This window comes from Amblyomma mixtum, chromosome 9, assembly GCF_055824585.1.
Source record: "Amblyomma mixtum isolate Tamu chromosome 9, ASM5582458v1, whole genome shotgun sequence".
Taxonomy (NCBI): domain Eukaryota; kingdom Metazoa; phylum Arthropoda; class Arachnida; order Ixodida; family Ixodidae; genus Amblyomma; species Amblyomma mixtum.
Window position 1 is genome coordinate 4955885 of NC_143020.1, and position 22329 is coordinate 4978213.

Sequence of the window (22329 nt, forward strand, 5' to 3'; positions counted from 1 at the left end):
ACCAAACGCTGTTGTCATTGCCTTCGAATGTGTCGCTCTACTTTTCTTCTATCGTTCCACTGGAGGCTTCACTGCATGACGAATAATGGATGGGAGAAATACTTTTTTTTTTCGCTGAATAAATTGTCTGGTTCAGTATCCACTGAGAAATGCTGCCAACTGAACCTTGCGCTGCTTTTAACAAAAACACAAGGTTAGCGGACGTTATAAGCGACAACCCAAGCGGCGCAGGCCGACTGCCAACCATCGGCTGTTCAGTAGCTGTGGTAGGCAGCCGACTAAATTGGCAAAACATGCTCGGCAACTGACTGGGCCGTGAACACATACCAGGCTGCTCGGCTCAAGACTGGCATGAAAGGTCGGGCCAGCCTTCAGCTCTGACGTAAAGCCAGCCGGACCTCAAAAAGCTTGGCATATGCAGATGGCCCTGTGTGGAACCTACACGCACCGCCGGGCTACATTTACCATGGCACCTAAACACGGCACCTAAACACTGCGCTTTGGTTTTATTCACAACTTTGGCAATAAATCAAGTTCTTTTAGTGATTGAATATCGAATTTTAAAAACAATAATCTCTTTGCCAGCGTTATTATATCCAGCATCGCTGGCATCCTACAATGTGAGCAACATCTAGAAAGGGAATGTGCTTGTTCCTGCTTGGCTAGCTCCACATACTGTTCATTAAATTGCATAACGGCATTTTTCTGCCCACGCTCAACTTGGCGAGCTCCACATACTCTTCGTTAAATTAAATAAAGGCGTCTTTCTGTCCACACTGAACTTACACGAAAACATAGCACAATTGTTGGATCACATGTAAGTCATCCGAAAGCACTGTTTTAAATCAAAATACACTGGATGCACTGGTTCACGAATACGAATAATTGAGCCTTCCACTGATAATCCTTTTTTTTTCAGTGCATTTACTCCAGACTCACGCCGTTTCTTTGGTACCTGGGAAACTTCCGCGGCTAATGGCTTTCAAGAGCTTGGAGTGGAAAAAGTACAAAACTAGCTAGTAGAGTACTAAAGTGCAAAGAGTACAAAAAGCAGTAAATCATAGAAAACTTACGTTGTCGGCTGGTTTTTATTTTTAGTTATGTTTCTAATTAAGCTGGCCATGCGCTGCAAATAAAACAAAATTCCGTGGCACCCAAATGAAGCACCAAGACACTCGCTACTGAGCAATTCTTCATTCATTCATCCATCCCCAGGCAGCACAACAACATTGGCCGAACGTCGCGCAAGTGTTGGCAAAACTTGGCACGAACATCGGTCCTACACTGGCATTTGGGCCGAGCGCTACCACTTCACACATTGGCCTTACTTTCATGCCAGTTTTGGGCCAACGCTCGGCCGATCAAGCGGCCAACGCAGTCCCGATGTTCGTTCTGCAGCATGGACCAGCAAAGGTCTCATACTGGCATCCAACTTTCAAACATTGGTAGCCAAGTTTCAAACATTGGTAGCCAGCTTTCGAATAATGGTTTCCAGCTTTCAAATATTGGCATCCAGCTTTCGAATAATGGTTTCCAGCTTTCGAATAATGGCATCCAGCTTTCGAACGCTGGCACATGCAATTAACCCACTCGCCAATGACCGGCACTGTGGATAGATGTACATACATAACATTCTACCTAGCAAATATTCATAAATGAGGGTGCGAAAGAATTCCAGAAAAAAGACCCGTTTATTGCTTTGAGTTACAAGAATCACGCTTCTAGCGCACACAGGATGGTTTGCGCTACCACCAGCCACCCCGGGGAGTAAAGAAAAGGGGCCCAAGAGCATGGTGGCAGAGGCTGTGGGAAAACAATTTATTTTCAAGTTTGGTGAGTGCCGATCAGGTTGGACAAAGCATCTCGGCAAGCTGCTGCGGCACGGCTAAGGCATCCAAAAAGCGCTCAACGGAGCTGTCCTCCAGTGAACTGATCAGTCATATTCGAAGTAATCGTTGCACTCCACTTGCAAGTGGGCTGCTGGACTGCATTCAAACAAATTCCTCGTCCAGTTCTTGCACGATGGCCTCACGAAGTGCCAAGCCTGCAAAGAGATGCATGATGTCATGGTAAGTTGAATTATGGCCATCACAGAACAAAAACAAACATAACAAAGATAACACCGAATTTTGTGAAACACAGTAATCGTGAAGACACTAGCAACACATTTTACAGGATAATTTTTAATTTATTCTTAAGAACCAGCCCCACATTAGTTGCACAAAGTGGAATTTAATTTACTAAACTTCCCTTACACCAAATGGTTTAATTTAGTTTAATGCTTCGTGTCGCACTCCCAGTAAATATATTCAATGCGAGATAAGGAAATTAATGTGATATTGAAAACAGATTAATGTATTATTTTGTTTTAATATCATAACTTGTCTCTCTAAATTGCGATGTAATTTTTTATTCCAGTAGATATGCACAGGTTGTAGCGTCTCTTCCACATGGACGTCAAAACAACATTTTTGATTAGTTTTATTTAATGGGGTCAAAAATGCGGCTTGCGACTTTTGACGAAATACGCTGAACGCAAGGAACTCAGGGCACCTTTGTTTTACCTTAGTTGCTTCGCATGCATGCTATAGTTGGATTCGAAACTGCAACTTGAAAACCACACAAAAATACTAGTCTGATAGTCCAGAGTAATGCCCTTTTTCATTGCGAGAGAACTTGGGCAAAAGCTTTAACCAGTAATTGCGGATTTTCTATTGAGTCTGCAAGAGTAGAAGGCAAAAAGAAACACTACGGAAGTATTACACATATCCTTACCAACTAGTCTGCAGTGGAAAATTAATTAAGCGGTTCTGATTTCCGTCGTGCATAAGCGGTAAAGGACATATTCCCGAATGCATCCTATCTCAATTCATATGAGTTCAAACCCGCTGTTAGCCAGAGTAGTGAATCTTTAGTGAGTTCATCTCACCAAAGACGAAAAATTAAATTCTCACCATTCGGCCACAATTCCACTGCGCACGACGTCAAGCAAGCCATTTCGCAATGAGAGTGGGTACACAGAAGTCGTCCTCGTGCTTTTTGGCTCGCTCTCTTCTCCTGCCGAAAAAATAAAGGCGCATGTAGTCAAAGCAACATTTACTACAAAAACCACTTTAACTTCCAGACGTATATCAAGATAAAAGAGTTTTAGTACTTACAAAAGATCTTGCAGGCGGTACGAACAGCGTCGGAGCTCTCCTAATATATGAGTGTGGCTTTTCGCGTGCGCAGACTATGAACGGTGCTAGCTCGAGTGTGCATGCATTTTCGTCGCGTTGGTTTGCACGTGGTTGAGCTCCGCCGTGCAGTCAAGAATGTCTTATTGTGATGAGTCGCGCGGTTCCAAGACGAGCAGTGGAGACGATGGTGTGGGGGGGTGGGGGGTTGGCTGGAGGGGAGAGAGGAATTTTCCTTTACACAGGTTTTGCGGTTCCGAGAAAAGTCCTCGAGCTGAAAGGTGGAGACAGGGAGGTGGAGGAACAGCGAAGCGCGTAGCTGCGCGCGAGGGAAAACAGGTTTGAGAAAGTGACAACCAGAAAGAAAAAATAGCGCTTCGCGGGGTGGGGTGTTAGCCCGCTACCTGGAAAAGGGCACGGCCGGGAGAACAGGTGGGGAGATATTGGACTTGAAGACTTGAAAGAGAAAGGGAAAGAGGCCAAAACACGTGAAAAGGGTTTGGAATTTTTGGAGAATGAGTCACATGGCCACAGGCAGTACAGAAAGGAATATCTACAAGAGAGAAGTGGATGGGAAACACGGAAGCGTCAAAGTATTGCTACAAAGCTGCAGCAAAAGCCTGAAAATTTTGAAGTGAAAAACTTGGAGCTTCAAGATGCATTTCGCCAAAACGACTTGAGACACTCGCGTATTTTGTGGGGCCGTATGATGTGGCTTCTGTTAGTTCAAGATAGCTTAAAATGTTACCACATAATAACAAAAATATAAAGCAAAAAAAAATATCCAAGCAGAATGCGCGCTCTTTCATAGTTTCATGTACCGTACATGCGCCAAACAAGCTAGGTTAACATGCGTCTAACGCCAGTTGTCAGTCCATTTATTCAGTGGTCGTCGAAGAATCCTCAAATTGTTTGTTGGTGTGGAAGTTTCGCGCAAAAAAGCAAAAACAAACAAAGGCATGTTGAATTGTGGTTCGCAACTACTTTCGACGGTTTTCATCAATAAAGGTCATGTTCGAAAGAAAAAAAAAACTTGCGAGTAAATATGCAAGGACGTGAGCAAGAGCTATATTGCCCCCAATGCAAATTACGCAACAGAAGAATAAAATGGTCAAAAACAACAATTTCCAACACAACGATTTGCAGAAAAGGAAGGAAATAGCAAATCAGAAAACACGGGAAAGGCGCAATCACAGGGCACGACGTAGGGAAGCGTAGGAATCGCTTAGCACGTGTCCGCGTGCGTTTATGAAGCACCCGCCTAATATTTCACGAGCGCAACGCATAAATCAAAATTACGAGGCGACTGCTTCGTTTCTGGACGTTGCCAAAACTGAGCACAATTTCGGTTTAGCGAATGCACTTGCGCTAATCTATTACGTTTGTATCGCGATCTCCCTGAAGCAGACACCAGCTGCGCACTGCGGCAGTGAATTCCTAGAGCGAATAAAAAAAAGTGATTTTTTATTCCAAAAATTTAATAAAATGAAACTTATTTGATTTTTGTTGAAGGCACCTGTTCACAATTTTTGTTGAAGGCGTCTCGGGTGTAATCAGAACGTTAATTCTGATCAACAGGACTTCGATCGCAATTCTAAACGTATTATTGCTGCTCACTGCGCAACCAGAGTGCAGTTTTTCCAACGGAATCATGGGTAGCTTTGCTCACAAACTGCAAAAGTGTTCGCTTAAAATATAATAATAAATAAAACCAAATCTTTGAACTCGCATGTTTTAGCGCGTTCGAAAATTATGAACTGCCGATATGGTACTCGACAATAAAATTAATTTTGAACCCATTTTAATGGATGACACAATGTTTACCAACGTTTGCCAGTATACTTTGAACACTGGATAAGCGGTGGTAATCCTAGGCCAATATAGCCAGCTCCCGGAAATGGCATAGCCAATTCTGGCAAAGAGTGGAACAACACTGGCTAACATGGCCCATGATAGCCATGATTCGATGATGGCACAGCCAGCAATGGCAAACAGTGGGGCAATCCTGGCTAACCTGGCCCATGATGGCCAGGATCTAATGAGGGCTCAGCCAATACTGGTAAAGCGACGGACAACCAGGGCCATTGTTGGATGTGCTAAGGAGTGGCACAACCAATATCGGATGCTCACTGGCAACTCTGGGCCTAGTTAGGGCCACGCTTTGCCAGTGGATTTTCAATATTGGCTCGCCGTCGTGTGCTACCTGGGTCAATGCCTTTGTACCATGGAGGAAGGGGATAACTGAGGAGAGGCGGTTCCGTCACAATTTTCGAAGCCGGCTCCCCCATGCCCGCCTGCTTGGCAGACGTCTCCGCGCGCTAGCGCATGCGCAGCAGACAATGCAGCAGACGACGCTGCTCCACGTATCTATGGTGCGTATAACCTAGTGGCGCCGTCGGCCAAACACTCCCAGCAGTCCTTGCGAAAGCACGTGACTTCCGGCCCACATTTCTGGCGTGCAGCTCGGATAGCGAGGGCCTCTCCTGAGTTTTCCTTCCTGCATGTTTTGGGCAAAGGTGACCTGAACCCTAAGATGGAATTGAGGTAAGGTGTAGATGAAGGCTAGGACGTCGGACTCGGAAACGAAGTCAAGCAGGTCACTGATCTTGCGTGTGGCGTCGCCACTGGATGCCACCCAATATCCGTATGTCTGAACGTGGAGGGCAGAGGACGGGGATGCTCGCTTTGCCGGGGCAAGTCCGGATGTGGTGCCGTAAATCGACGTTGCAGTCAGGAGGGCAGTTGAGGCAGTTATTCATTTTACCATTAATGGTTCTGCTTACTCAAGAGAGAGCACCTAGCGTCTACGATGCCTCACTCGCTCCATATATAAGCAGGCTGCGACGTTCCCACTGAGTCATATCCACACTGTTAAGTACCTCCTCTCCCAAAAGTAACTGAGAAATAGGTCTTTCCCTCTCAACCATATAACGGAGCCGTTACGACACCGCTGAAGACGGAAAGGTGTCAAAACCTGAGTACACAGATTCAGAGCTTAGGGGCTTGTCGTAATTGCTTCGCTACGCGGCTTAGAAATAAACTATCGTTGCCCGGTTATCTTTGGCGCTGACTGTACATGCAGCGTGCCCCAGCGCCTGTACCCGCGACTGTCGAAATTCATTCGCGCGTTCCACTTAAAGGTATCGCGTCGTGAGTGTATTTTGGCTTGCTTACGAGCTAAGGCAATCGAGCACCATGCTCAGGAATAAAAACCTTTCTCCTGATGGACTATTGTTTTTTAAGTGTTAGTTTGTATGGTATATTTCCTTCTTTAAGGAACCCTACAACTTGCGATAACTCTGAAATTGCTTTCTCTCCGAAGATTAAGTTGAGGTGGAAATAAATTGCGTCCGTGTGACGTGTAGACCTAGAGGGGCCCTCAGTGGTAGAAAGAGCATTTGCGCGTGCGCTGTTAACACCACTTCTCCCACTTCAACGCAGTTTTCGCAATGCAAGCCAAGCAATCGCATGACATTCTCTCGTTTTCCTGCGTGATGGCACAAGCGTACAAAATCTGTTACAGCTCGCATAGCAAACCCTTTATCGTCACTACAATTCGCGTCAACCGCCTTCTTGCACTGCGATGGACATAACCTAATACGATAGGACACAATGCAGATATATGTGCTGTTCAACTTTGTGCGACACTTTCCTAGTTCACTTTCAGTGCTCACGAGAACGTATTTAGGGTACGGATACAAATGTTGGGTGCCAAAAGTTGAACTATTATAATAGCCTAGGACATGCGATCCCGTGTTGTCATCAGCAGAACAGTTTCTCTCATTTATTTCAAACATAGCAGTGAATCTAAAGTGCAACTTGCATTTGTGAAGCTACGGTATGTCCAGCAGTACCTGTGACCAAAAAGAGCCTTGAAATCAAGCCCGAATAATAGTTATTTCTGGATTATGGGTGAGCATCATTGAGATTTTCCGATGTGCGCTCGACTCAGCACGCGGAAGATCACAGAGCAGAATAACAGCACATGAAAATTCCTGACACTGGAAATTTAATTTGGCGTATTCAAAACACCTTAAGAAATAAGGCCTCTAAAGCTTACGCCGGAGAACATTTAAAGCGTCGTTAAATGATGCATTATTTTCACGCTCATAAATGGTCAAAATTGCATAGAGGGATCACTGGACGGTTGGTGCCGAAAGCAGGTAAGTTTTTGAAACCCCCTCAGGTGGCGGAAGAGCTCGTGACGTGAAATATATCTTTGAACAAACCATCATGGATATAACAAATTAGAGATGTCTCGAAAGTGTAAAAAGCTAAATCAAGCTAAGCAGCATATATGAACAGGAAAGAGCAATTAAGATAATCGTCCGATCTTAGAAATCTACAGTACGGTGGCCGCACATCTCCAAAGTAACCTGGTTAAGAGCCTCTGCAAACAAGACAAAAAATAAACGGTAGAAAAGGCGGGTACTGAAACAGATCCAGCAATATAACCAGGCGGGTCTGTCCTTCACAACCACATATTCTGATAATTCTATGTGAATCATTCGGCCTAGTAATGTTCAGCAGTCACTGTAATCATCCACGGGGCACTGAAACGCTGTGGCAAAGTCAGCGTTGCCCCTGACAAGTTCGTTCACTACGGCACTAGCCTCCGAAGCGATGCTGCAACGGTAGTAGGCGAAGCGGGCGTAGAAGAACTGGGCTTCGGACATCCGGTAGAGGCTCCAGGCGTCCTGGATTGTGTACCAGCTAGATCTTGCGTCCGCTGGTGTTACGGCCTCACCACGGGCTGTGCCAGCAGCCCCAAGAATGGCGGCGATTTGCAGCCCCATTTTCAGCTCTACCACACGGTGCATGTTGTCGAGGTACTCGGCGCCTGAGGCTCTCAGCACGCATTCCCTGCATGAAAGGTATTGTCAAAAATAACCTCAAAATAGGAAGGGGGGGACTTTTTTAATGCGAAACCATTAGATGGCTCACTTTCAAGGTCTTGTCCGCAAGATACGGCAAAATGTGACGTCACGAGCTGAGGCGTCTCGTCATGAAAATGACGTTACACCTACATAATACTAGTTAGGTAACGGCAAGACTAATTAGTATGGTTAGTGATGACATCATAGGTGTGTCGTTCTGACAGGTCATGTGACAACGACGTAATGTGACGACACACCAGATCATGTGACAATGGTGTAATGTAACGACATACCTAGCCACGTGACAACTATGCAATGTCAGTTCATACCAGGTTCCCACTCAACCCCCTCGCCACCCCCTAACTCAAAGGTCTAGATGACATCCCGGCTATGATCCGCAAGGGTGGCTTAGTGGTTGAAGGGGAGCTCCGGCGATTTTTCGATGTTCATCGGTAGAGATTAAATTTTAATTTCTATTCTTTATGGTAGTCTTATAGCTTATGCAAAATTTCGCACCTGAAAGCAGAGTAGGTTTTTCGCAAGCGAATTTTGAAGACAAGCGCTCCTCGACGCGAGCGGCATCCATTGATCGAGCAACTTCTAAGGCCACCCTGTACTGTGACGTCACTAGCGTGTCGGCGTATCAAGCTGGACGGGCGCGCGCTGGCGTTGGCAGTGCAGGGAAAAACTGAAAATTGATTTTGAGGAAAGTAAATGACGCAGTAACGGACACCCGAACCGCGACGTAAGGAAGGAGTGAAAGAAGAAAGGAAGTAAGAGGTGCTGTAGTGCAGGTCTCCAGAATTATTTAGAGAGAGAGAGAGCACAAGGAATTCGGGGCACGCCCCAGGGTCCCCGCACGACCCCACTGCACTCAAGTGTTTTATGTTCCTAAGGTCCATAACACTGGTAGCCCGGCTGGTTGCGATGGTCTGCACGGCCGGGTCCTCCGAGAGCAGCAGGGTCTCCCAGCCCTCCCAGGTCTTGAAGTTCTCTAGGTCCCGCGGGGGAGGGTCCGCCGGACAGAGGGAAACGATGTGGAGGGAAGAGACGAAGGGTTCTGGGCATAGGGCGCATGCCGGAGTGGGGAAGGAGAGATGATAGTGGGCTAGGGTAAGGGGTGAGGGAAGAGAGTGTGTCTGTAGTCTGCGCCAGAGCGTTGCTTGTTTGTTATCTAGGGAAGGGTGGGGCGTGGGGTAGAGCTGGCGTGATGGTGGTGGTGAAAAACTTTAATCAAAGAGAGCTTGAGGGTTAAAAAAAAAACCCTGCTGCATGGTCGGTATCCTTAGTCCGGGACACCGCATGACGAGGCCCCGTCTCGCGCCCGCTTGACCAGAGCCCTTTGGGACTCCAGTGTGGAGCAGTTGAGGAGGGCAGTCTCCCATGCCTCTCGGGTGGGGGTGGGGGAGTGGGGAAGGTGAGGATTCTGAGTACATGCCCACACCATGTGAAAGATATCGCAGATCTCTCCACAGTGCGGGCAGCGCCCATCTGTGTTCGGATCGAAGTGTTTTACTATTGCAGGACAGAGAAGGGTTCCTGTCTGCAGGCGCCGCAGAGTTCGCTCCTCCGCCTTACTCAACCCCTTGGCAGGTGCCGGGTAGAGACGGTGGCTGTCGCAATAATAAATTAGGATTTCGCTCTGAGCCATGAGAGCTAGGATGAGGAGTCCGGTGTGTGAGCGCTCGGGCGGCCGCATCAGCGGCCTCATTGCCTCGTAGACCCTGGTGGCCAGGAGCCCAGATCACTTTTGTGCGAGTTGGATCGGCGAGAGCACGTCTTAGAATTTGCGAGGCAAGAGGTGATATTTCGCCTGCAAGATAATGTTCACAGGCCCGGCGAGAGTCTGTGATAACCGTTTTCGATTTTGGATCGGCGGCAGCGAGAGCTATTGCGACTTCCTCCGCTCGTGTTGAAAGCTGGCGTAAGGCTCTATAGGCCTGCGTCAGCTCGCTGAATGAGTGCATGCGCTCCTTCGTGAATCCCCGATCCGAGGGCCCCTGAGCCCGGTTTAAAGAACCTCCGGCTAAATGGTTGGCGGCGTCGTTTCCGGGATTCCCGGAGTGCGCGGGCACCCCTATCAGCTCCACTTGGCGAGGCGGGGGTGCATCGGGCGAGTCCAGTATGCCAAAAGCAGGGACATGAGCTCGGCCTCGAGCAAAATTTAGAATCGCAGTTTTAGAATCACTTGAAATGTACCGGGCATCCGTGCGGGTGATAGCAAGTGCAATGGCGGCTTCCTCTGCAGCTTCTGGGGAGGTGTCTGGAGGGAGAGGTAGTGTGAGGAGGGCGGATAAAGAGGAGTCCACCACAGCTGCTGTCGCTTCATCACCTGTGCAGACAGCGTCCACCCATACGGCGTCCGGCTCGAGGCCGTACGCTCGATGGAGTGCATTCGCACGGGCTCTGCGGCGCTGCTTATGGTGGGACGGGTGCATATTCCTCGGGAGCGGCCTGATGAGGAGCTTCTGGCGAAGGGGTCGTGGGATGGCAAGGAGGGTTTTGGGTCGTTGGCCGGTATTTTGATTCCGAGGGAGTCCAGGATATACCGACCTGTGGAGGTTTGTGTGAGCCTGATGTATTGCGCCTGTCGGTGGGCCTCCACCAGTTCCCCGATCGTGTTGTGGAGGCCCAGGACTAGTAATCTTTCTATGGGTGTGTTGAGGGGAAGATGAAGTGCTACCTTGAATGCCTTGCGAATCAAAGCATCCAAAGCATTTATGTCATGTTTGGACAGTTGTAAGTATGGGGTAGTGTACAGCACACGGCTGAGGACAAAGGCGTGAATAAGGCGACATAGGTCGCGCTCCTTCATGCCTCTGTCATGTCCCGAAACTCTTCGGATCAGATGCGATATCGCGCCTACAACCTGCTTGAGTTTCTTGAGGGTGGTGGTGTTTTTGCCATCGTTCTGGATGCGCAGGCCCAATACACGGAAGGTGCCAACCTCAGGTACCGGGTCACCATTTAGTTCAATGACAATGGGGGAGCGGGGACAGCGGTGGTTCTTAGGACGGATGAGGAGCAGTTCGGACTTCTCTGGGGGCAAGACAGTCCGGTGGTCCGTGCATAATTCTGGGTGAGTGTGGCTGCTTACTCTAAGGTGTTCTCTATGCCGCCGTCACTGCCTTGGGTGATCCACACGGTGATATCGTCGGCATAAAAAGTGTGCTTCAGTTGGGGAATAGTTTCCAATTTTCGGGCGAGGGGTATGAGGGTAATGTTAAAGAGAAAGGGGGAAAGGACGGACCTTTGAGGGGTGCCGATACTCTGAAGCGTGTAGCAGGGGGAAGACAAAGGGCCGAGGTTTATCTCTGCTGTGCGGTCAGTGAGGAATGCTTGAATGTAGGCATACGTGCGCACACCCACATTAAATGGGGATAGGGCAGTCATGATCGCCTGATGTTCAATGCGATCAAAAGCTTTGGAAAGATCCAAAGCTAAGACTGCCTTGGTGTGACCTGGAAGAAGCGGTTCATAAATGTCGTGTGTGAGTTGCAGCATGGCGTCCTGTGCGGATAGATGGGGAAGGAATCCCACCATGCTATACGGGTAAAGATTGTTGTCCGGCATGTGACTTGTGAGTCTCGCTAACACAACATGCTCGAGGAGCTTCCCGGGGCATGAGGTTAGCGAAATCGGGCGAAGTGGTTTGTTGAGTTTGGGTATGGATATTACCTTCGCGTGGCGCCACGACTGCGGGAGGCTACCCTCCCTCCAGCACTGGTTGAAGTATTTCGTAATCCGGGTGATCGATGGGTCGGCCAGATTACGGAGCATGGAGTTTGTGATTTGGTCTGCACCAGGTGCGGAGTTGGCGCGGAGAATCAGGAGGGCCGCTATGACTTCCGTGTACGTGATGTGGGTGTCGAGTGTGGGATTTTCTTCTCCTGTGTAGTGGGGTAGAGGTGTGGGGGCGCCTGGAGAGGTGTACATTGTTTGAAGTGTGTCTAGGAGGGTGTCGGGATCGTCAATGTGTTCGTGTGTGAGGCGTGTCACGTGGTGTTTTGTTGCTGATTTGGTGTGTGTGGGGTCAATGAGGTATCGGAGGAGGTACCATGCGCGTTTGCTGGGCAGGTTTCCTGCGATGCTGTCACATATCTGTCCCCAGTTGGATCGGCAGAGCTCCTCAGAGTTTTGTTGAATTTGTGTCTGCAGCGCGGCCAGCCGCTTTTTAAGTGCCTTTTTAAGTTTGCTGCCTTTCCAGCATTCCAGCAGGCTGTGATAAGCCTCCCAGAGGTGGGCTAGGCGTGTGTCGAGTGTAGGGGTTTCGGTTGTAGTTTCAATGTGTCCAGTGTTGTGGTGAACGTCATGCGTGAGTGATTGTGCAGCCCCCATACGTCGATGTCGGCGATGTGAGTGTCTGGGAGGGCGGTGCGTACAGCGCGAAAGGCATCCCAGTTAATGAGTTTGTGTGTTGTATTTGCGTGACGGGGTGGTTTGTATGGGACAGTGGTTTGTATAACGTAATGATCACTGCCCAGCGTATGTTGTGTTCTGTTCCAGGTAACGCCGTGGATGCCGCGGCTCAGCGTCAGGTCCGGACTAGTGTCCATGCTGACACTGTTGCCGATCCGCGTAGGCGTTTGAAACGTGTTGTGAACAGTGAGTTGGAGGTTCTGCAGGAGCAGCCAGAGCCTGCGACCTCGATGTGTCGTGGTTGTGTATCCCCAGTCAGTATGCTGACTGTTGAATTCCCCACCGATGAGCAGGGGATGTTTCCCTGCTAGATGATGTAGGTCTCGCAGAAGTGATTCTAGCGAGGCCCTCGGCTGGGAGGGGGGGTGGTATATGTTTGCTATAAATATAGAAGGAAGTGAATGTGTGTGATATATAAGTTCAGTGATCACGCAGGGCGTCTCAGACGTGATGTGATGAGTTTTGTAGGTGAGGCGGCGGTGGACGAGTGTGGACGCCCTGGGTGTGTTAGAGGTATCTGAATGTGTAGATGTGTAGCTGGGGAGGGTTGCCCGGTGTGCAGTCTCCTGTAGAAGTAGTATGTGGGGCATGGGTGTGATGGTGGGAAGAAGAAGCTGCAGAGGCGCGTGCTTTGCCCGGAAGCCGCGGCAGTTCCAGGTTAAAATGGGGAGATAATTAGTGTTCCCCCCCCGCAATATTGGATGTTGGGGGGATTGAGGATGGTAGTAAGACGTGTGTCAATTGGTATGTGTTGTTCAGGAAAGGTGGCTTGTGCTTGCGGAGGTAGGATGGGGGTAGTGGAGGGTGAAGTTGGGTGAAGCGATGGGTAAGATTATTTTCCAGGAGTTCCATCATCTTGCTAAGCATGGCGTCCATGCGCTGCTCAAGTTTTTCGGTGAGGGTGGCGGCAAGGTGATTAAATTTGGCCTCGAGGCGGGCGTCTAGCTCTTTGAGTTTGTGGTCAAATTTGTCTTCTAGGGCTTCTAATTTAGCGTCTATTTCTGAGGGCACGGGAGGGGGTGTGGCGTCTGTGGTGCGCGGCTTCTTTGCAGGAGGGGTGCTCGAAGTGTCTGTGGATGATGAAGTCGGGTCAATGACAGGGGCTGCGGGTTGAGGTGCCTGATGTGATTTGGACGCCAGAGTGATGGGTGACGGCAACTTCTGATGTGCTGTGGGCTGCACAAATTCTTCGTCTGTGACAACGGGCGTGATCTACCATAGGTTTCCTAGCGATAAGAGCCTTCGCGACAATTGGATGAGAGCTGTCCGCCGTGTCGGCTGGTCTCCGAGGAATCATTCCCGCTTGTGCTCGGAGCATTTCGCGCCAGATTCCTATAAAGACAGCGTGTACCTCAGAGGGAGCTTTTGACTCGCTAAGGCTTCGTTCAACCGGCGCTTGAAGGCAGATTCTGTGCCAACGTTATTCAAGTACAACCGCCCATCGCAGTGGCCAGCTAAACGAAGCGCGGCTGCCAGCTGCAGACACGAAAGACTCCGGTTCGATCCCGGTCGCGACGCTTGAACTTCTATGGAGGCGAAATTCTAGAGGCCCGTGTACTGTGCGATGTCAGTGGACGTTAAAGAATCCCAGGTGGTCGAATTTTCCGGAGCCCTTCACTACGGTGTCTCTCATAGCCTGAGTCGCTTTGGAACGTTAAACCCCGTAAACCTTAAACCAACCGCACTAAAGGAAACTTTGTACTAAGGTCGACAGTGCCGAACTGCAGTCGTGAGAAAAGAAAACGCAGTAATGAAGAACGGGCTCGTTTTACTGCCACAATTTATAAGACCAACAGTTTTTTAGTTTCACGGCTCATAAGCAACGGAGGCAATCTTAAGCGATTAAGGCTTACCTGTCACGAAAGAAATCATAATCACGAGTTTCATGTCAAGCATGTACAATGTTGTGGAGTACTGGTCACTAGCCAAGATCAATGAGGATGAAAATTTTGAAGTTTCGGGAGCACTATGGCTCCCTTGTTTGCTTGAATTGTTCACTTTAATTGTTACGATAGTGAACAAGGGAGCCGTAGTGCTCCCGGAACGTCGAAAAAAATTCTCATTTTTATTTACCTCGTCCAATGACTAGCACTCCATCACCATGATACCTGACTAGACGGTCTGCTGTCAAACTCTCGACTAAAGCATGTACAATCTACCAGAAGCGATGCACAAGAGGCGTCTAAATATTAGTTCGCAGCGAAGACGCCTGCCTCCGACGCCACTTACTCTGTGACTATTTTCACGGCGCTAACATGCAAGAAATGGAGCAAAACTTCACCTCGAACGTGATGGGAGCCGAAACAAAAACAGTCTGCTGCATGCAAGAACGCGTTACTGCAGGAGCGATCGCTTCCTTTCCGCATTAGCGACACCTGTGTGATTGTAGAGCTGTCTTCGTTTCTCGTGACCAGTCCTTCCAGCTGACCAGTTTGAGCCACATCAAGGCGGCCATGCGACTCGCAATCACCGCAGCGTCGGCGAGCAGTGGGTCACTGGTACCGGAACTCAGCCACCCGTAGCTCAGCGATGACCCGTACAGGCTGGTCTCATTCGCAAAGAACATACGGTCCGCCGTTCTGCTGTCGGGGTTGTCTCGAAACCAGGGCACGCCTCGCCGAACTGTTTCCTCTTTAGCCTCGAACTCGAAGTTCGAAGCCAAGAACAAGTTCCGGGGGAAGCCCTGGGAGGTCAGGTGGGGCACGGCTGGCTTTCTGAAGACCAGGTCTCCAGGTAGCATGAGCGATATGTTGGTGACTACGGCCCGGAAGTGGTCTGTGTCGTTTCCGGCTGCCATCAGCCGCCGAAGTGGGTCATAGTCAATGAACCGTCGCCGTGTGGCTTCGAATATCTTGTGCAGCTGGCGGTCTTTAGCCGGAGTCGCGAGTGCCGCCACGTACGTTACGCGCCATAGGTGGTAGATCCGGCGTACGTGTTTTTGACAAACGTCCTCGCTACGCATATCAGGTGAACTTAGCGTGTTGCCCTGTGTAATGTAACGCATGGCTTGCAGAGTGACAAGAAGCATCAGGTACAACGACGCCAAAGGCTGATTGTCTGCGTCTATCAGAAGCCGAACGTCCGCAAAGAGGCCCGCTTTAGCTATGGCAGATATTATTTTCGCACTGTCGACATCTATAAGGAACTCGAGCAATACGTTCTTGAATTGGGACGCTTCAAGATGGCCAAAAGCATCTCTAGTCTCCTTCAAAGACACGGAGGATCGTTCTGGCGAGGCAGCCGGAAATTTCTGTTCCCACTTCGAGACGTCCTCATTCGTATAATTACTGCCAAAGTGCGAATTAAGGATGGAGAGAGTGACATCAGAGCAGGAAGCATCGCAGTGATGTTGGTGGTCACCGACACGAGGTGTATATCTAACGAACATGAGCCACGGTGTTTTGCCTGCTGAACTCAATACATCGAAGATGAATGGCAGGCCGTACCGCTTATTCAGCACAAGGCCCAAACGAAGTAAGCTTGCGCCACTTGTTCGCGTGGTGGTGTTGGTGATTTCTAGCACGGCCGCCGCAACATCCCGGTCTCGCTGGTGCTCCTGCCATATCTCTTTGATGCACGATGTGTAAAGGGTGTGAAGTGCGACTGCCGCCTGACTGCCGTAGTCCTGGGTGCCCTTGATGATGTCAGAGGTGACATCCAACTGCAAAAAAATGGCTTGGGTTCAACGTGGCTTGAAGCTAGTTACACGAGCGAAAGCTCTGTTAGGGATGGTCTACACTGTCTGAAATAAAATATCAAGATCAAGGGTCAAGGCTAAAGGTCAAGGTCAGGTTCCCAATGGTCAGAGCAATATGAACTCGTGGTCGTATTAATATAGCTCGAGGCATACCACGACGCATTTAAGTTTCTTTTGACACTGTGATGCATTGAAGGTCAATGTCAATGTGGCGCCCACTGTCTCATATCAAAGGTCAAGCCCAAGGTCAAGGGTAAACGTCAAGGTCCGGTACCCTGTGGTCACAGTCATATGATCACGGGGTTATATACTACCATAGCTTGGGCCATACCACCACGCAATTCGGTTTGACCTTGTGAGGCATTGAAGGTCACTGTCTGATCCGCATCGAAATCGTAAGTTGTACCACGAGGAGTAGGACTCTGGCTTTAAAATAGAATAGTGGCATACAGCTAAGCGCCTCATAAATTATCTGTTAAGCAACTTACAAAGTTGACTTGCAGGAACCCAAATCTCCCGAAACGCGGCCACTCAAGGACATATGTGTAACATCATTCCGTCATTCACTGCAGCAAAAGGCGTCTAGTGGAAATGAAGAACAGAATTGTTGATAGTAATTTTTGTGTGTCTTTTGTAGGTAGCCAGTACTAACGATATGACAAGCACGAGAAATGTTAAACCGAAGATAATGTTATTGTTAACCACATGTGTTAAGTAGAACAAGACGCCGCGTCTCGACACTAGACCGTTTCATGCCACAGCTGTCAAGCAGAGATGCCCCTGTTCATAGCCACTGGTTAGTCCGTTGATGATGCGTTGCGGTTGTGCAGGTTGTGGTTGATTGATATTCGACACGAACTACGCTGCCCAGTATTTCCGGGAAATTATCCGGGGTACTGCATGTCAAATATATAAACCTCCGCGTTCAATTGTTAGGAAATGAAAATATTGGTTGGTTGGTTTATGGGGTTTAAACGTCCCAAAGCGACTCAGGATATCAGAGACCCCGCAGTGAAGGTCTGCGGAAATTTCGGCCACCTGGGGTTCTTTAACGTGCTCTGTCATTGCACCTACTCGGTTAGAAAAGTGGGCGCTAGGTACGATTAGTCAAATGAGGTCATGTGACCGTAGTGCGTTGTGACCAGAAACATACAACTGTTATATACTTTCCTTTTGGGGGATAATCGTAGCCTGCCGTTCATTATCTGAAAATACCTCCGCAATCCACTCGATCCGAAACCCATTCTTACTCTCCTGGTTATTTCATCTCCGGATTCCGGACCTGCGGTAACTACTTGCCCTATGTAGTACATATATTCCCTCATCACTGCCAACGATTCTCTGCCTGTGTTATATAAGTTGGGTTCTCTTCCGACACTGTTGAACATCAGTTTTCCTGATAGTCCCGAAAGACGCTTGTTAGATCCCGGCCGCGGTGGTCGAATTTCAATGGAGGCAAAATTCTAGAGCCCCGTGTACTGTGCGATGTCAGTTCACGTTAAAGAACCCCGTGCGGTCGAAATATCCGGAGCCCTTCACTACGGCGTCCCTCATAGCCTGAGTGGCTTTGGGACGTTAAACCCGCATAAACCAAACCAAACAAAGCCACTTTTCTTTATATTAAATTTTGGACCTAATGTTCTGCTTTGCGTGTTTGGGTCTTTGATCATACTTTGCACTTTGTCCCTTGCGGTACCTAAAAAGGAAATATCAGCGAATCATCGATTTACAAGTTAATCTCCATTTAATTTTATTGCCTACTCTTTCCAATCCCGATCATGAATACTTCGTGTGAACTCATGGTGAAGAGTACCGGAGAGATCGTGTCTCCCTGCCTGACATCCTTCTTGATTAAGATCTGATTTCTTTTTCAATGAAGAGCTGTGGTGTCTGTGCAGCCGCTGGAGATATTTTTCAGTACTTTTACGCATGCCTCTTCTATGCTCCGGCTCCGCAATTACTGCATGATAGCTGTAATTTAGATTGGGTCAACTGCTTTCTAGTAATCAATGAAAGCTAAATATAGCGATTGGTTACATTCTGCGCATCTCTCTGATCTATTGGATAATGTGAATATTGGGTCTTGTGGGGTAGCCTTCGAAACTGGAAGCCTGGTTCTTTGGTTGTTCCGTTCGCGATTACGTCAGTAAATACCTTGTAGGCAACGAAGAGTCCGAAATAATCGATTCTGTAATAAAGGCAGTTCCGGCGCCTTCCGGTTTTTAGAAATTAAGAAAATTGATATAGATTGCATTCAGCAGGTAAACAAGATTGTATACTTTGCTACTGCGACCATCAAAAGTTACAGCTCTTTTTCGCCATCGTGCTCTTCGTAGAAAATCTCGAGGTGTAAAATTGTTGGAAATTTTCCTACCCGTACTAAGCAAGCAAACTTTCATTATTAAGCATACACGTCGGAGTTATGCGAAACGGTAGGCTTTTTGAATGGTCAACAATTTCTCGGCAAATTTTTGAGCTACACGGATTTTTTGTTTTCGTCTTGTGGGTTTACGCCAGGGACATGGTTACGGCTCTCAAAATCCGAGAAGCTAAAGTTCTAGAGTGCCGACCAGTTGCTGAATTTGGTATCGCGCACACCGGGCGGCTCTCCACAAGGCTGTCTTGTGTGACCACGTGAGCAGTGGAATATTTTTATGGCGTCAAAATTCTCCAAAAAGGAGGGCATCGATGAGGTATGCAAATTGTTTGCAAATCAATAGCAGTTAGAATTATTGGCTGCACACTGGATCCAAAGCCATATTTGTGTGCGATGTCAGTGCACGTTAAAAAGCCCCAGGTGGTCGAAATTTCCGGAGCCCTCCACTACGGCGTCTCTCATAGCCTTAGTCGCTTTGGGACGTTAAACCTCATAAACCAAACCAAACCTAAGCTATATTCGAAAATTGCCGCACCATAGCTGCCGCTGCGGTGGCTCAGTGGTTAGACTGCTTGGCTACTCAGCCGGAGTACCCGGGTTCGAACCCGACCGTGGAGGCCGCGTTTTGATGGAGGCGAAACGCAAAAGACGCCCGTGTGCTGTGCGATGTCAGTGAATGGTAAAGGTCTCCAGGTGGTCGAAATTATTCCGGAGCCCTCCACTATGCTACCTCTATCATCTTTTCTTCTTTCACTCTCGACTTTGTCCCTTCATTACGGCGCGGTTCGAATGTCCACCGAGATATGTCAGACAGTTACTGCGCCATTTCCTTTCCTGAAAAACAAACTTTTCACCATAAATTTGAAATAGTTTGTGCTGTCTTCGCTTCCGATACTTGCCAAAAGAAAGACTTTTGCAATTAGAACACCACAGCAGCCACTTCCAAATGCCTGTGGAAGGGCAGAAAATTGCAGCATATTTCTTAAGCAGGCATTACTACTGGAAGCAACGGGGTAAGCCAGCAAGGATACGACTGCAAAACAGAAAACCTGCCGTACCTAGTGCTTCCGGCATCCCATTTTTCTGGTTTGGTTTATGGTTTAGGGGGTCTAACAGCCCAGAGCGATTAAGGCTATGAAGGATGCCGTAGTGAAGGGCTCCGGAAATTTGGACCACCTGGGGTTCTTTAACGTGCTATGACATCACACAGTACACGGGCCTCTAGAATTTCGCCTCCATCGAAACTGGACTGCCGCGGCTGGGGATCGAACCCGCGTTTTTAGGGTCAGCAGCAGAGCACCATAAGCACTGAGCCATTTTCTCTTTTCGTGTTGCGCTTTTTTTTCCTTTTCCTAGTGCACCCTCGCGGAAACTAGAAGTGTAGTCACCATGCGCAAGCGGCTCACCAGCAAGTCGCGTGCCACGTCACGCTGGACGAATCCTGCCTCGAGGGCGTTCTTGCAGATGTACGCGAAGAAATCTGTGCACGGCTGCTGGTTGGCGCCGATGGCGGCGAACAGTGTGGCTGCCTCGCTGGGGCAGCAGAACTTCGTCCCAGTGGCACTCGTGTTAACCCTATTGGCAGCCCAGTGAACAGCGAGCCAGGCCAGCGCGGTGGTGGCGGTGGCCACAGCGGCCCCACATGCGCCGCTCAGGCAGACGGTTGCCGATCGTAACTCCTTACTTCGCAAGATGGAAGTCCGAGTTGCGGGGCGACCGGTGCCAGTTGGCGAAAGTAGGTCTTCTCTCGTCGGCCGAGCTTCCATCGTAGCCGCCTTCTTCTTCTTCGTCTGGAAGGAGTCCTCGAGGAGCGCGTGCCGCTGTAAGTGTCCAGCGCCCTCCTGTGCAAGTGTTTTCTGCTATAGGGCTCGTGCTCCCGCGGCAGCTGCGCTTCTGTAATTTTCAAGGTCGGCTAAGAAAAAAAAACAGCTTCTCTTAGCCCTCTTATTTGTCGCACGAAAGAAAGAACGACCGATTTAATTCACAGTTTTTACAGCACTTTTAGATAACTTCCGCTAAACTTGCGCTCTTTGAGTGGAACCTTCGGGCGTCCATATTAGTACAGTGTTTTGAAACCCGAAATTTCCTTCCAGATTCTCCTAATCTCCAAGGGATCTGTGTAGACCAGATTGTGCTAGCAGTGAAAAATTTGACTTCTGTAGTAACGGCCGACATTGATTACGTTTACTTGAGGAGTCTCACAAGTGCTTTTCATTGTTGTCCTGACTTCAAGCATATGAGATTTGCTGTGCCTCGGCGGATTTTGTCTTTCGAGTGGGTGCTTTCATAACGTGTGTTGGGGGTTGTGGTCACAATGCAGCTAACGATGTCACTAGTTCGTCCACTGTGAACGAGGAGAAAGAAAACATCTCTCTCTTCCGTGCCTGAAGACATCTCGGCTCTTTGATTTAACCAGTTTCTGAACTTGCTATAGGAAGAAATGAATGAACATATATTGAGAGGCTAGAAGATGTTGGTGGAGCAAAGTTAACGTAGTCTTCAGTACAAGACCCTAGTGACTCTGGCCGAGGCCGTGGAGATGGAGGGGTGGCGCTGGCCAGCGTCACCTCCAACTGCTCCAGAGCCACGTTGGGCTGCTTAAGTGGTTGGGTTTAGCTGTGCATGTCCTTGTAATATGTGTGAACGCATTAATACCACCACACCAGGGACATATATCTGCGTATTCAATCAAATCAAATCAAATCGTCTTTATTTTCTCTCTCAAGGAGAAAAGAGGGGTGTCGGGTAAAAGCCGTATAACTGCGGCTTGACAAAGCCCGGCCCCCTGTAATGTTGGGCGAATGCGATTTAGGCGGTGGAGATTGGGGAAAGTCAGTCTTTGGATACGTCTTGGGTGTTAGGAGTCCGCGGGGGAAAGTTGCTTATGTGGCCGGGTGTAGAGTCGCTTATTTAGGCGAGTGGTCTCTAGGCGGGTAACAAAATGCGTTGAAATGTGGTAGAAGATGTCGTTGTTGTGCGCCGTTCGGTAGTTATATTCTTGACCTAGGGCGTCGACCCTAATACTGCCTCAGACAAGCGCATGTCCTGGGGCTCAGGTCATGACGTGATCATGATGGAGATGGCTGCTCAGATTGCGGAGAGTTGCGCGCGGGACACGACCACTACAGTAGGTTCCGCAGGCGGCTTGGCGGTCTAAAAATGTTGCAAATGTGGTGTTGGATATTGCTAATTTTGATCTTGATGGCTATAGCGATGGCTTCTGCGGCCGCCGGGTCCGAGGCTGCGAAGGACTCTTCAGGATAGGGGGGTTGGTTGGGCATACGAAACTGTAGCTCACCAGAAACGGTAGCTGACCAGCTGACGCATCAACTTCAAAAAATGATTGATTGATTGATTGATTGATTGATTGATTGATTGATTGATTGATTGATTGATTGATTGATTGATTGATTGATTGATTGATTGGTGTTTAACGTCCCAAAGCCACTCAGGCTATGAGGGACGCCGTAGTGAAGGGCTCCGGGAATTTCGACCACCTGGGGTTCTTTAAAGTGCACAGACATCGCGCAGTACACGGGCCTCTAGAATTTTTCCTCCAAAGAAATTCAGCCGCCGCGGCCGGGATCGAACCCGCGTCTTTCGGGCAAGCCGCCGAGCGTCGTAACCACTGAGCCACCGCGGCGGGTCCACTTAAAGAAATGTGGCTGAGAAAGGCAACGCCCGAATTGTGTTCGTTGCGCCATATAAACTTGGCAAACTGTGCAAAGTTGTTAATGACGTCTCCAAAAAGAATATTCTTAGTGGTTTAATTCTTCTAAACTA

At 48.8% G+C, this 22329-nt stretch overlaps 1 protein-coding gene across 1 annotated transcript; it reads right to left on the reverse strand.

Moving 5' to 3' along the window:
- Positions 1-7699: 7699 nt before the first annotated feature.
- LOC149328137 (uncharacterized) lies at positions 7700-20312 on the reverse strand. The gene is made up of 3 exons (XM_089561474.1): positions 19953-20312; positions 14848-16133; positions 7700-8039 (listed from the first exon to the last, which is right to left on the reverse strand). Exons 1-3 carry the CDS (start codon positions 20310-20312, stop codon positions 7700-7702), a joined length of 1986 nt encoding a protein of 661 aa, XP_089417600.1.
- Between the last annotated feature and the right edge of the window lie 2017 nt (positions 20313-22329).